We start from the raw sequence: 14,669 nt of genomic DNA, 5'->3' as shown, positions 1-14,669 counted from the left end.
CCTTCAAAGATAAATCATTGTGAACCTTGCGCTTTGTTGGTTTTCCTGCATCTAAAGCTGCCCTAGCTCCTTTTTAAATGTTGGTTCCAACAACCTGGTTCCACTCTTAATTTTGGAGCCCATTGTGTTAGAATAGGCTTCCCCCTTCTCCAGAATGCCACCCAGTTCCTAACAAATCTAAAACCATCTTCTCTACACCATCTCATCCATACATTCAGGCTGATTCTGTAAAATGTGCAGGAGAGCCTGCGCACCCTGTTGAGCGCCTGCTCTCCTGACATGTGCCCAGGCACCTCTCCTGGGCACACGATTTTCTATTTAAATTGTCGCACTATTGAGGTGCTAGGGAAAATAGCATGTTCCTAGCCATCTCCTTATTAGCGTTAGGGATGGCTGTCAGTGGGTCAGACAACAGACTCAATTTTACCAGCGTCTTGTTTTCAAGCCTGCCGACGACCACGGGGTAGGAAAACTGACGTCAACAAAATTGAGCATCTGGTTTTTTTTTTAACCCGCTAACTGGCGGGCAGATTTTGTGTTATAATTTTTTATTTTTTTTGTACCTCCGACTTAATATCGCTAGGATATAAAGTCGGAGGGCGTACAGAAAAGTAGTATTTTCTGCTTTTCTGTACACTTTCCCAGGTTGCTTAATGTTAACTCCTGCCTTGGGCAGGCATTAATTTCTGAGAGTAAAATGTGCGGCTTGTTGACTAATAAGCTCCTCAACATCAATTTACATGTGATGAGCGCTATTAGTTTTTGCGTGGTTGGCCACGCATTTTCGATGTGCTATTACCCCTTACACTATAAGGGGTAATAGATGCGAGTCAAAAACGCGTGGCCAAATGGCTGCTAAATGAGCGTTCCGTACTGTATCGGCCTGTAAGATATTCTGGAGCTCAGCCTGCCTCTGGGGTTCTGCATGTGGAATGGGGAATATTTCTGAGTATGTCAACCCTGGAGTTTAAGGTTTTTAGTTTCCTTCCTAATAACTTAAATGTAACCTTCAAAACCTTCCTCCTGCACCTTCTTATGTCATTGGAACCCCCATATACCATGACAATCTGGTCTTCCTCAGCGCACCCTAAAATCTTCTCTGGGTGATGCTGAGGTCCATTACCTTTGCATCAAGCAGGTAAGTTACGAAGCAGTCCTTATGCCCACCATCGTCTTGATTTTACACTTACTGATTTTGTTAATATTTCTGCAGGTCTAGATCTAGGAGGAGTTCTCGTCGTCACTATACCAGATCACGAACTCGCTCCCGTTCTCATCGACGATCCAGAAGCAGGTCCTACAGCCGGGAGTATCGGCGACGACGTAGTCATAGCCATTCTCCTATGTCTAATAGAAGGCGTCATGTTGGAAATCGAGTAAGAACCCAGGTTATGACATTAAATATTTGGGTACATGGGAACACTGTAAATACACATTTGTAGTTGTAACAGTTTTAAAGATAACAGTAAGCTATGTCCTCATGCCCTCAAAAATAGGCAGAAATAATTGTGGCCTAAGTTCACTATCATCTTTCTTGGGTCTTCCCATAAACCAGTTTTAATGTTCTTACTGCACTCAGAATATCACTAAATAAAAATCAATAGAAAATGACATTTCTTATTTACTTCACCTGACAACCTAAAAAACTTACTTCATTGAGTTTGTATTGATACTTGTATTAAACTAAATGTAGTTAACCTCGTGAAATGTTTTAACACTTTTAAACCATGATTTAAAGAATTGATAATCCAAAAAAAAGAACTTGTTTTGTGAACTGACTAAAAATTAACATTTCTTTGTATAATAAAATAGGAGCTGATCTTCTGTCTGGTAAGTAAACAATTCTTAGAAAGTAGGAATGCTAAATTAATATTGTTACCCTTTTGATGTTGCTAAATGAGTGAAATATCAAAAAAAATAGTCCCTGTGGTAAGTTGTAGCACAGAGCATTTCCTGGTGGTCATGCTTCATAAAGTTCTCCTAAAAAGGTTTATTTTTACATTTGAGATGTTAAAAGGTAAGGTTATGGTGCAATTGCCTTATCAGACATTCAGATAACGAATCGCCAGAACTGGATGATATTCACCCCAAAATTCTGAAGGAAATCAATCCTGAAGTTGCAGACTTGATGCTAGTAATCTGTAACAATCACAGTCCCTGAAGACTGGAGAGTAGCCACTGGTGAGCCTATGTCGATATAGGGCAAAATAAGAATATAAGAATTGCCATACTGGGTCAGATCAAAGTCCATTGAACCCAGCAATCTGTCTCAGACAGTGGCTAATTCAAGTCACAAGTATCGGGTTAATCTAATTCTCCCAGGACAAGCAGGATGGTGGTCCTCACATATGGGGAGCAGCCTCATGTACACTTTTCCACAGATAAAGTACTTGCACTGTTTGATTCAGGTCTTGCCACATCTTAGGTGCATGTATATATGAGTGCCATAGTAGCAAATCATCATGTGATGGACAGTAAGGGCATAAATCTTAACATCCACCGGTTATGCTGTTCAATGACTTTATAACACATCAACTCTATAGTGAAGAGCAACTAACTGTCCTCTGTGGCCCACGTTTGAGAGCTGCATCGGAATGGACCAGATCTTTAATATAAAACATAAGAGTCAAAATGTGGACTAAAGCCAAACGACAGATCAGCATATGTATTAAAAAAAACAAAAACATCTGATGTAATACTAGCATATAATAGTAATTCCCTGTACATACCCGGATCAGTCCAGACTGTGGGTTGAGCCTCCTTTGCAGCAGGTGAAGGCAGACTAAAACTGAAAGGATATCCTATATGAGGACAGAGCCTATCCTATAACCCTTCAGTATTTGTCTGTCTCCAGCAGGTGCAGCACATCTCCCTTCGGTCTCCTGATCTAGGCTAGTCAGCCTTCTTTCTCTTCCTTCCTTCTGGGATCAAGCAAGTACTTAATCCTTAGGGATTTTGTAGTTTTCTTCCTGTTAAAATAAAGTTAAAAAGTTTAGTCAAGAAGTTGTGGATTTTTTCTTCAGGAGACTGTTCCATCTCCTGGCTCTTGCCGGACTCAGGGGGGCTTTGCCCCTTGTGCAGTGCATAGCCTGTGTCCGTTACCGCTTCCAGGTGTGGGGACAGAGTCTGTCCAGGGCTCATCTCCCCCCCCCCCCCCCCCCGGCTGCCGAAGGGTCTTAATGTTACGCTACTGTGCTCAGTTTATTTACAAAAAAAAAAGTGACACAGAAACAGGCTTAAAGTGCTCCCAGTGCTTTTAATACTTCCCTACAGCAGCAGACCAATATTGTGTTTTTTCTCACCCACCTGGGTTGAACCGGCAGCCAGACAGGCAGGAGTCAGCAGGTTTCCCCCCTGCTTCACTCCGGGCCTCCAGGCTGTCAATCACTTTTTCTCTGCAGCCTTTTCTTCAGAGCAGCGCTCTCTTTGCCACGGCAGGCAGCCTGCCTCTTCTCTGCCAGCCCCTTTGTGTTTTTTTTGCGAGGGGACCTCTTATTTGCCTCCCTGCCGGGTGGGGTAGGTCCTTCCTTAGCAGGGCTGGCAAATTTAGACCAAGGATCAACTCCCCAGAGGTTGGCCAGGCCAGGAAAGCCTGGGAACAGTGGCCATTTTGGATTTTTTGTTGGCTCTGTTTTCGGAGCTCCCTGGGGCTGGAGGGCTTTTTTTTTTTTTTTTTTGCAGCCCCTTGGCCCCCCAGGATGGGTTTTCTGTCGCCCTCTTGCCTCTCCGGGACTTCCAGGGCTCATTTTGTATCTGATTTTGCCCTCCTCCTGCAAAGATTTTATTTAGCTAGCCTGCAGGAGGAGGAAGAGCAAGGTTCCCCACCCCGGCAAAAAAAAAAAAAAAAAAATTTCCTCGTGCCGTTGACTATTAGGCCAGCTGCGGAGCCCCCGGGGTCCCTTGGGGCGCAGGTGGTCTCGGGAGTGCCCCTCCCCCGACCTCCCGGTGGATCCGGTACCCTGGATCCGGATGCGGAGGATACCCTTCCACCCTTTACGGCCTCTTTGCCCAAGGATATGGACCCCGGTCCTGGCGGGAATCAGGGATACAGAAGTCTCCTTTCCCCTCTCATCCCACGCACAAGTTGTAGCGCCTGTGGGAATGGAACGCTCCCGAGACGGGACTCTAGGCGGGCCGTGCACTAGATAAGCTTTTAAAGCCGCACAGGTCCACATGCTCAAGGCTCGTGTGATGTGCATTTTTGATATCCTGGCGCTGGGGATGCATGCGCCTATTTGCAGCAGTCTCATTTATTTATTTATTTAGAATTTTTATATACCGACATTCTCGATTCAAATATCAAATCTGTTTCCATTATAACAAAACAGTCGCGGTTGAGGCGTTACATTAAACAAGGTGTCTGAACACTAGAACATAAATATTAAATAGTGATAAATGAATCATTGAAGCGTTAATAGACGTAACAAAATAACGTAACAAAAAAAATAAGACTGGTCTCATGCTGCGGGCAGGTCTCAGGTGGGTTCAAAGTTGCTCTGCACCCGGGACCCCCCCATGGGCAGAGGCTGCGCTTACGACCTTCTCCACATCCAAGCAAAAGTGATGGCTACGGCGAGGTCTGCCAAACGGCTCTTCTGGCTGCGCCATTGGTCGGCCGATCCGTCCTCCAAAGCCCGGTTGGGCTCGTTGCTGTTCAAAGGTTAGCTGCTCCTTGGCAAGGGCCTTGAAGAAACTATGGATTCCTTGGGGGAAAGTAAGGTCCATAGGCTTCTGAAGGACCATCCGAAACCATCCCGTTCCTTTACACCCTCTTGTCCACGTTATCTGGGCCAGAGACGGTATACCCCATGCGGGCAGGGTGACTCCTCAGGGGGTTTTTTCCGTCTTGGTCGAAGCCTTCCGGTGGGTGCCATCCCTTTCGTGAGGGCCAGCCCACGTGCTCCATCCTTACGCCTGCCACACAATGAAGTTCACTTGACTCTTTCCTCGGTCCCCTTCCTAGGCAGTCGACTCTCCCTGTGGCATGGGTCAAATTCATGTTGGACCAGTGGGTCCTCGACTTCCTAAGACGGGTACGCCTTCGCTTTGCTCAAGATTCTCGATCCTTTTTCTATTTCCCCATGTGGTCGACCCCCACCTGACCCCTGTGTCTGGGCGTGGTGGTCCTGGTTCCAGACAGCAAACTTGCCGCAGGCCAGTATTCTATTTACTTCGTCGTTCCCTAAGAGGACGGGTCTTCGTCCGATCTTAGACCTCACAAGAGTCAGCCGGGCCCTCAAGATCATGCTTTCCACATGAAAATTCTGCGCGTGATCCTCGTGCCGATTCGCCCCGGAGAGTTCCTTGCCTCACTTGCTTTGACAGAGGAGTGTTTCCATATTCTGATTCATCGCGGCTACCGTAGTCTCTTAGTGTTCACATCCTTCACCGGGACTTCCAGTTCAAGGCGCTTCCCTTTGGTCTCGCGACGGCACCTTGCACCTTCACCAAAGTCATGGTGGTGGCAGCAGCTCTCCGCCGGAAAGGGATCCTTGTTCACCCCTACTGGGACGTCTGGCTCGTCAGGGCCAAGGCAGAGGCTCTTGCCTGCAGGCGGTGGATCGCGTGTTACCTCTCCTTGCGTCTCTCGGGTGCATACTGAATTTCTCCAAGAGCTACCTTCAGCCCTCCCAGGAGTTAGGATTCCTGGGAGCCCACCTCGACAACTGGGTGGGCAAGGTCGTCTTGCCTCGCGTGTGGGCTCTCGTTGATCGGCCGGTTTCAGTCGGGTCTTGCTGCCTTCTCCGGTGGCCTGTCTGCCTGCAAGTCTCGGGCCCCTTGGCTTCTGCCATCGACCACATGTCCCTTGGGCTTTTGCTCATATGCTACCGTTCCAGAAAGCTTTGCTGTCCCGTTGGCAGACAGTGTCAGAACGGTTTCACACAGTCCTCCCGTTTTTTGGGCCTTACCGTCACTGACTTGTAGTGGTGACTTTCCCTTACTCATTTGCTACAGGGAAAGCCTCTCAGAGTCCCTCAGTGGATGATAGTAACCACAGATGCCAGTCTCTCGGGCTGGGGTGCGGTCTGCCTCTCCCAGTACGCCCAGGGGATCTTACCGGCAGCTCAGTCTCGCTGGGACATCATTCGGTTGGAGGCTCGGGCGATGTTCCTAGCTCTTCTGGAGTTTCTCCCCCTCATCCGCGGCAAGGCGATACGGGTCTTGTCAGACAGCTCCTCCACTGTGGCTTGTCAATCGCCAAGGAGGCGCCCGCAGTCCGCTGATGGCCCTGGAAACCAGCCGTCTCTTCGCCTGGGCAGAGCGACATCTACAGTGCCTGGCAGCCTCCCACATTGTTGGCAAGGGGAATGTTCAGGCCGATTTTCTCAGTCATCAGTCGCTCGATCCTGGGGAGTGGGAACTCTCTGACGCAGCCATGAATCTCATCGTCGACAGGTGGACCCCCATCACTTGGGCCTCATGGCGACCCTTTGCAATGCCAAGGAAAATTGGGTCTTCCGCCGTTGGAGGGAACACGGCTCAGAGGGCGTAGATGCTTTGGCTCTCCTTGGCCGGCGGACGTCCTTCTGTACATGTTCCCTCCCCCGTGGCCCCTGGTCGGGAAAGTTCTCAGAAGAATGGAACTCCACTGGGGTCCCGTGGTTCTGGTAGCATCAGAGTGGCCGTGCAGGCTGTGATTCATGGATTTTCTCAACCTACCACCGGACGGACTTCTACGGCTACACTATTTTCCTCAGCTCCTTCGTCAAGGACCTGTATTTTTCGACCAGGCCGATCGCTCCTGTCTAGCAGCCTGGTTTTTGAAAGATGACGCCTAAGGCGCAAGGGTTATTAGGAGGAGGTCATCTTCACCTTGTTGCGGGACGGGAAACAGTCTACTTCCCTGGCGTACGCGCGTATCTGGAACGTGTTTGAAGCTGTTTGTGCGGAATTGGGTATCTCAGCGTTCTCCACCCCGATCTTGTTAGTCTTCTCTTTCCCAAGAAGATCTTATCCCCTCTCGGCTCTCTCCTGGATCGGGTAGAATGTCATCACTGAACGGGCCACCTGGAAGTGATTGGTGCTTGAAGGGTGTCAAGCATCTACGTCCACCTTCTCGGCCGCTTGCCAGTCAGAGTTTTAGTCCTGATCCTTCGGGTCCTCTGTGCGGCTCTGTTCGAACCTCTCCTTCACGCTACCTTGAAAGCTCTTACGCTTAAGACTGTCTTTCTGGTCTCTATCTCTTCTGCTCTTCGGATCTCGGTGATCCACACGCTGTCCTGTCAGGAACCTTTTGTTTTGCAATTTTCCGATTCCGGGGTATCCCTCGTGACGGGCCCTTCCTTCTTAATGAAGATTCTTCTAACCTCCATGTCAACCTGTCGGCAGAACTCCCTGCGTTTTTCCCTGCGACTGGGGACGATTTCCGTAAACTTGATACTATACGAGTTCTACTTCGCTATCTCCAGGTTACCCATGGCTTTCGAGTCTTGGTTCATCTTTTGTCCTCTAGAGTGGGCCCATTCGGGGTACGCCGGCTTCTAAGTCCACTATCACGGGGTGGTTGAAAGAAGCGATCTCCTCGGCCTCTCTTTGTCGAGGACGGGCGGTTCCCGCGGGCCTTACGGCTCATTCACTGTGTTCTCAAACTACTTCTGGGTGGACAGTCAATCTGTCTCTCCGCAGGAGATTTGCAGTGCCGCCACTTTGGACGTCCTTGCATACTTTTGCTCAACACTACCGTCTGGATGTGCAAGCTCTGCTTCTTGGTTCTTTTGGGCTACAAGTGCTTCGAGCGGGACTGTCTCGGTCCCACCCAGTTTAGGAAAGCTTTGGTACATCCTACAGTCTGGACTGATCCGGGTACGTACAGGGAAAGGAAAATTAGTTCTTACCTGTTAATTTTCGTTCCTGTAGTACCACGGATCAGTCCAGACGCCTTTCCCTGCTTGTCTTTTTTTTCTGTCCTCTCAAAGCTTGTTTCTCTTGCAGATTTGTAGATTTCCACACATCTTTTTTGTGCATGAATACTGAGCAAATACACCGGAAGCCTTGGTTGCCCAGCACCAAGTATATGCAAGAGCAGTTAGTTATACCATATCTATTACATTGTTCTACATCTGCTCCATTGAGCTTTATGGTTACTTGCTTGATCCTGCTCTGGTTTTATTTTCTGCTTTGACATTCGTTATACTGAAGGGTTACAGGATAGGCTTTGTCCTCATATAGGATATCCTTTCAGTTTTAGTCTGTCTCTACCTGCTGGAAAGGAGGCTCAACCCACAGTCTGGACTGATCCGTGGTACTACAGGAACGAAAATTAACAGCTAAGAACTAATTTTCCTATCTCACCAAGAGTTTGAAACAATCATAAGTAATGTAAACAGCAATACTAATGGAAAATTTCATGTAAAAAATTAAATACATAGTTATGCAGAGTTAAATGTTGTGATGTAAACAAACATATAGGTAAAATCAGGCATTGCAAGCTTCTCACCGGAATTTCAAGGCTTGCATAAGTTTAGTGAACAACGTATTAGCAGAGATTTTCTGTGAGAAATTAGCTAAGCAAAAACGGTGCCAAATTTGAGTTGATTGAAGTTCCCAAACACAGGCATGTCAGAAAATCATTAAAAGAATGTTAACACGGGGGGCTTTATAGATGTGAGAAGTGTGAAAATAGAGCAGAAGCCCTTCATTCATCTTTCTTTGAGCATTTCTACATTCATGCATCGTTTTCTACATAAATCCTTACAGCTAAGATTCTTAGAACTGTTCTACCATGAGGGTCATCTATGCTGTCTGCTGCCCTTGCTCCCTACTCGATATTGGCAAAACTGCCCATTTAAGTACCTGCATCTACGAACACTCTTATGTTTACTTTATTCCCACAGAAGTGTTCCCCTTGTCCAGCATTGTTTAGAGAGACAACACATGCCAGATGACCTGTGGGTTGTTTTTTTATTTTTTCCCCTCTACTCATAGAGGTGATTATTCTTGGGTACTCCTCCAGCGGGAACTTAAATAGATCTACACACTCAACACCATGTCTCCACATGGATTTAATGTTGACATGGATTGGATAGTGTTTCTTTGATTATATATCTATGCCTTTTTTCATCTATTTCCACACTTCTCACTCCATGAAGTCCCCTGGGGGAGAGAAGTGGGCCTTACTTAGTCTGTTGCCTTAACTGATGTGGGCTATGATTTAGCATGCATGGCAGCTCGGGTGGCTTCAGTCATAGCATCACGGTGACTCCTCTGGTGATGTAACTGGTTGGCTGATACCGTTTCAAAGTAAATTTAACAGTTGCCCTTCAAGGGTCGCCTTCATTTTGGGGATGTTAACAAAAATTGCAAATCAGTGGGGTGATTCCAAGATACCCTGGTTGCCTAAGGATAAGAGGTTGACCGCTCTGTCCTCCTTTTCCAGAAGACGATTTTGCGAATGTCATTTTTCATCCCTTCAGGAGGTCAGGCATCTTGTTCTTTTGGAAGATCACGGTCCTTTCGGTCAAAGAAGCCAGATAAGGATGGAAACTCTGCTTATCCCAGAACAAGCAGGCTGCTAGTCATCACAGGTGGGTGACATCACTGATGGAACCCTATTGCGAAAAACTTTGTCAAAGTTTCTAGAAACTTTTGACTGGCACTCTGAGCCCACTGAGCATGCCCAGCATGCCATGATATTCTCTGCCATAGGGGTCTCCCTTCAGTCTTCGTTTTTCCGCGCTGCTTTTGGCATCGCGAAGCAGGAGCCTGTGTGTTTTCTCACAAGCTGTCTGACTAAAAATCAGATTAAAAAACAATTCTCTCTCCCATATCGGGGTCTCCCGTGTTACCACCGGCCGGTGAGTAATTTTCTCATTTTACTCTTTTGAGTAAAACTCTTTTCCTCTCATTTCAATCAACAGCTGTCAAGGAAAATATGGCCACGGGATTTAAAAATGTCCCAACTGTAATCGGACTATGTCCATTACAGATCCACACCTTGTGTGTCCTTTGTTTAGGTCAAACGCACGATGTTACAGCCTGTCCAAAGTGCGCTGAGATGACCGAAGGGTCGAAAGGCCCGCCAAGAAAAGATGGAACATTTATTCCATCTACAACTTTTGCCTTCTCCGTCAACATCTACTCAATCGTCTCCGGCCGGAGTTTCGAAACATTTAATCCTCAAACGTCATCTGGAAGGCTTGGGGGATCGTTCATCACCGACCCCCATCCGTAGCATCGAGGTCAGTGGTGGAACATCGACCAAAGCATCGACATAGTCACCCATCGATCCCGGAGGCGCTTCTCTTCCCAGAGAAATCAACCGCAAAACAGCCTCAACTTCAAGAAACAGAGGCCTTCGCAGAGGCATTCACCTCCTCTCAATGCACCGATCATCTAACTTCCACAGGACACTGTGGAAGAACCAACATCTCCACTGCCACCAGCTATCATGGAGGAATTGACAGATTTTATCCGTCAAGCAGTGCTCCAAGCATTGAAGGACCAGTGACCATTGATGGCCTCGCCGACGTCTATGCCGGTGCCTGCACTGATGCCAGTACCAATACTGAAGCGGCCATCGATGCTGATGCCTCTACCATCGCCGATGCCCGGCCCAATACCGGAACCAGTTCCGTCGATGCCAGTACCGGGGGCCCCAGGACAACCAGAATTAGCGTTGTTTCAGCTTATGATGAACAGATTCGACGCAATTGTCTGTGCTTTACCATCGAAACCGATTCCAGCCAAGCCTCAGAAAGACATCCCTGGACGGATACAGCTGGATGATCCGCAGCCAGGTCCTTCAGGGCTTTTTCGACCACCAAGGTCTTCTCCCACTTCTCCACGTCAAGAAGACCCTTACGATTCCTAGGAGTACAGACATACGGATACTTCTTCTGAGAGTTTTGTCTGATCCTTCTCCGGAGGAAGGAAGAAATCCCCACCGGAAGATTTATCCTTCACAAATTTTAAGGATATGGCAGACACCATATCATTTACTTTGGTATCAGAAGAGGACACAAGACGACAAGACATTGGAAGTCCTACAGTTCGTGGACCCTCCAAAAGAAGTCTTGGCCATCCCTGTCTATGAAGTTCTGCTAGAATTACAGCACAGACTCTGGGAGCATCCATGCTCAATACCATCCATAAACAAGAGTGGACACCACTTACTTGGTTCAAAATGTCCCCGGATACCAACAATCACAACTGCCACATCAATCAGTTGTGGAGTCTGCATAAAAGAAGTCTAAGAGAATAAGACCTCATTCCTCCACTCCTGGAAAGGATCACAGATTCCTGGATTCCTTGGGCAGGAAAGTCTATCAGGGAGCCATGCTCAATTAAGGATTGCGTCATATCGGCTATATATGACGCAATACCAGAGGAATCTGTGGAAACAGATGCAAGATCTCTCAAATTCTTCACCACAGCAGTACCAAGAAGCAGCTCAAGCCATAATACACAAAGAGCTTGAAGCTGGTAAGCACGAAGTCCGAGCCGCTTACGACAATTTTGAAACTGCTTCCAGAGTAGCAGCCTCAGGAATAAGTGCACGTCGCTGGGCATGGTTGAATGCCTCGGACCTCAGGCCTGAGGTCCAGGAAAAACTGGTCGATTTGCCATGCGTAGGGGACAACCTCTTTGGCTCAAAGGTGCAGGATGCTGTGGCCCAGTTGAAAGAACATACAGAAACCTTGCGTCAACTTGTCAGTTCAGCAAGATTCTGCTGCATCATCATCTTGCCGCCCTCCTAAGAAGGAATCTCGAAGACCTTTCTACAGGCAGAGGCGTTATTACCCTCCAGCATCAAGGGGCAGATCTTCTCGTCCGCAGCAAAGATCTCAGCCCAGGCAACCTAGAGTTGCTAAGGCCTCAACCTCCACCACAGACGGGACCGGCTGCAGGCTTTTGAGGCCATCACCAGAGACCAAAGCCATCTCCACAACCGGATCTACCAGTAGGAGGCCATTTCCTCCTTTTACAACCATTGGGTACAAATATCCTGTTCAAAACCATCACCATCATACATAAAACTATCTACAATCATAACTCCCTATGGCTCAATGAATCTCTCCAACCTGCTCAATCCGCCCGCCCCACCAGAACAAACCTAAAGTGCACCCTACAAGTCCCCTCACTCAAGAAAGCCCGTCTCTCAGCAACAAGGACCCATGCCCTCTCCATTGCAGGCCCCACCCTTTGGAACTCTCTTCCTCCCTACCTTCGCCTGGAGCAATGCCCATATAAATTCCGAAAACTGCTAAAGACCTGGCTTTTTCACCAGGCCTTTCCGGATTAACTCTTTTTTGACATCACTGCCTTGCCCCCCCCCCTCCCCCCTTCGCCAGCCTTCTCAATCTAATAATTTTCTAACCCTGCTAAACCCTACTTAATCAGTGTAATCCAACCTTCTAAACCAAGTAATCTTAACAGTTCCATTTGTAAATTTTTGTAAATCAAATACTCTTGTATAACTTGTATACTTCCCAGACTTGTTAATCATGTTACCTCTATCCTGCTTCTCTCCTTCATTTAGTTTGCCAGGTTCGCTGTTTTTTGAATCTTCTTTCAGTTGTCCCCTCCCCCATCCCTGTTATTTGTAATTTTCCACCTTTTGTTATGTAAACAGACATGATGTGTACTTTAATGTTGGTATAGAAAAGCTGTTAAATAAATGACCAATGGGTGCTCTCAATATCTCGGTTACAAACTCAATTTTGTCTCAATTCCAAGAGATTCTCCTCCAAAACCTCTCTCACTAAACGAAAATCCCATTCATCTACCAGCAGAATTATCCACCCTTCTGAGAGCCAGAGCTGTAGAACTGGTGCCCCGGACTCAGAAGGGCAGAGGATTCTACTCCTGTTATTTCCTCATTCCAAAGAAAACCGGAGGTCTATGACCCATCCTAGACCTCAGAAATCTCAAATTTCTGAAGAAGTAGTTCAGGATGGTTTCTCTAGGCACCATGCTTCCACTTCTTCAAACAGGAGATTGGCTTTATTCTTTGGACCTACAAGACGCTTACGCTCACATTCCAATCTTCCCTCCTTATCGCAAGTATCTGCGCTTCCTGGTGGGTCATCAGCATTTCCAGTACAGAGTACTACCATCGGACTTGCCTCAGCTCCCAGAGTATTCACAAAATGCCTGGCAGTAATAGCAGCACACTTACACAAGGAAAGTGTCCACGTCTTCCCTTATCTGGACGACTGGCTCATCAGAAGTCAATCTCAACAAGGAGCTCTGGCTTCTCTCAGTCGAACAATTACTGTACTTCACTCCATGGGCTTTCTCATCAATTATCAAAAGTCCAATCTCATTCCGTCTCACCTGCTTCAATTCATAGGAGCAGAATTGAACACCATACTTTCAAAAGCCTTTCTACCCGAGGATCGGGCAGCTACACTTTCCCTATTGGCAAACTCGCTACACTCAAAGAAACAAGCAACAGCTCATCAGTTTCTAACTTTACTAGGCCACATTGCCTCAACAGTTCGCCACTCCTATGGCAAGACTAGCCATGAGAATAACACAATGGATCCAAGCCATTCAACCACTGTCCTCTCTAATTCAAATAACCCACCAGCTGCGTTCATCTCCTACTTTGGGCGAACAAGGACAACTTGCGCAAGGGCCTGCCCTTCCAACAACCAGTCCCACAGATAACTTTAACTACAGATGCGTCCACCCTGGACTGGGGAGCTCACATAGACAATCTCCAGACCCACGGTACTTGGACGAAACTCGAAGCGACATTTCAAATTAATTTCCTGGAACTTCGAGCTATACGTTTGTGCTGCATGCATTCAAGGACTGCCTTTCACACAAGACTTTTCTGATACAAACAGACTACACAATAGCCATGTGGTACATCAACAAACAGGGAGGTACGGGCTCATATCTCCTTTGTCAAGAAGCTGCACAGATTTGGGGCTGGGCCCAACACACTCAATGTTTCTCCGGGCCACTTATCTGGCAGGCATTCACAACGTAGTGGCAGATCAACTCTGTCGTCAGTTCCAACCACACGAGTGGTCCCTGGATCCCTTAGTAGCGACCAGGATATTTCAGCGTTGAGGACATCCAACAATAGACCTCTTTGCATCACACCTGAATCACAGTGGACAAGTTCTGCACTTTGCACAGACAAACACCAGCCAGCCAAGGATGCCTTTGCTCGCCCTTGGAACTCAGGCCTTCTATACGCATATCCTCAGATACCGCTCATAACCAAAACACTAGTGCAGCTACAACAGGACAAGGGGTCCATGATACTCATAGCCCCGTATTGGCCTCGACAAGTATGGGAAACCATGCTTCTAGACCTCTCGATCAGAGAACCAATTCGCCTGGGTGTAGCTCCCACTCTCATAACTCAGGATCAGGGTCGGTTGTGCCATCCCAACCTTCAATCCCTATCCCTGACAGCCTGGATGTTGAAAGCTTGATTTTACAACCACTCAATCTTTCAACCAATGTATCTCAAGTGCTTATAGCTTCACGTAAACCTTCAACACGAAAGAATTATTCTTCGAAATGGAAAAAGTTTACTTTTTGGTGCATGCAAAAGAGTATTGACCCTTTCTCCTGCCCCACAACTTCCCTGCTGGACTATTTATGCCATCTTTCAGACTCTGGTCTCCAGACTTCATCTGTCACCTAAGTGCAATCTCAGCTTACCATAATAAGATGGGAGATGCACCAATATCCATGCAACCTCTTGT

At 47.3% G+C, this 14,669-nt stretch overlaps 1 protein-coding gene across 3 annotated transcripts in view; it reads left to right on the top strand.

Annotated features, from left to right (window-relative positions):
* The window catches only part of TRA2B (transformer 2 beta homolog), a 98,449-nt gene that overhangs the window by 38,318 nt on the left and 45,462 nt on the right, over positions 1 to 14,669 (top strand). Inside the window, exons 3-4 of one of the 3 annotated variants that reach the window (XM_029606481.1) lie at positions 1,214 to 1,376; positions 1,813 to 1,830. In XM_029606481.1, coding sequence (XP_029462341.1) covers positions 1,214 to 1,376; positions 1,813 to 1,830 — 181 coding nt within the window. Of the gene's footprint in view, positions 1 to 1,213; positions 1,389 to 1,812; positions 1,831 to 14,669 lie in introns of all 3 variants that reach the window. The other 2 variants (XM_029606484.1, XM_029606482.1) reach the window with 2 other exon arrangements.

The sequence above is a fragment of the Rhinatrema bivittatum genome, chromosome 6, assembly GCF_901001135.1.
Source record: "Rhinatrema bivittatum chromosome 6, aRhiBiv1.1, whole genome shotgun sequence".
Classification (NCBI taxonomy): Eukaryota; Metazoa; Chordata; class Amphibia; order Gymnophiona; family Rhinatrematidae; genus Rhinatrema; species Rhinatrema bivittatum.
The sequence above is the reverse complement of the archived record's forward strand: the minus strand, read 5'-3'. Positions and strand labels throughout refer to the sequence as shown.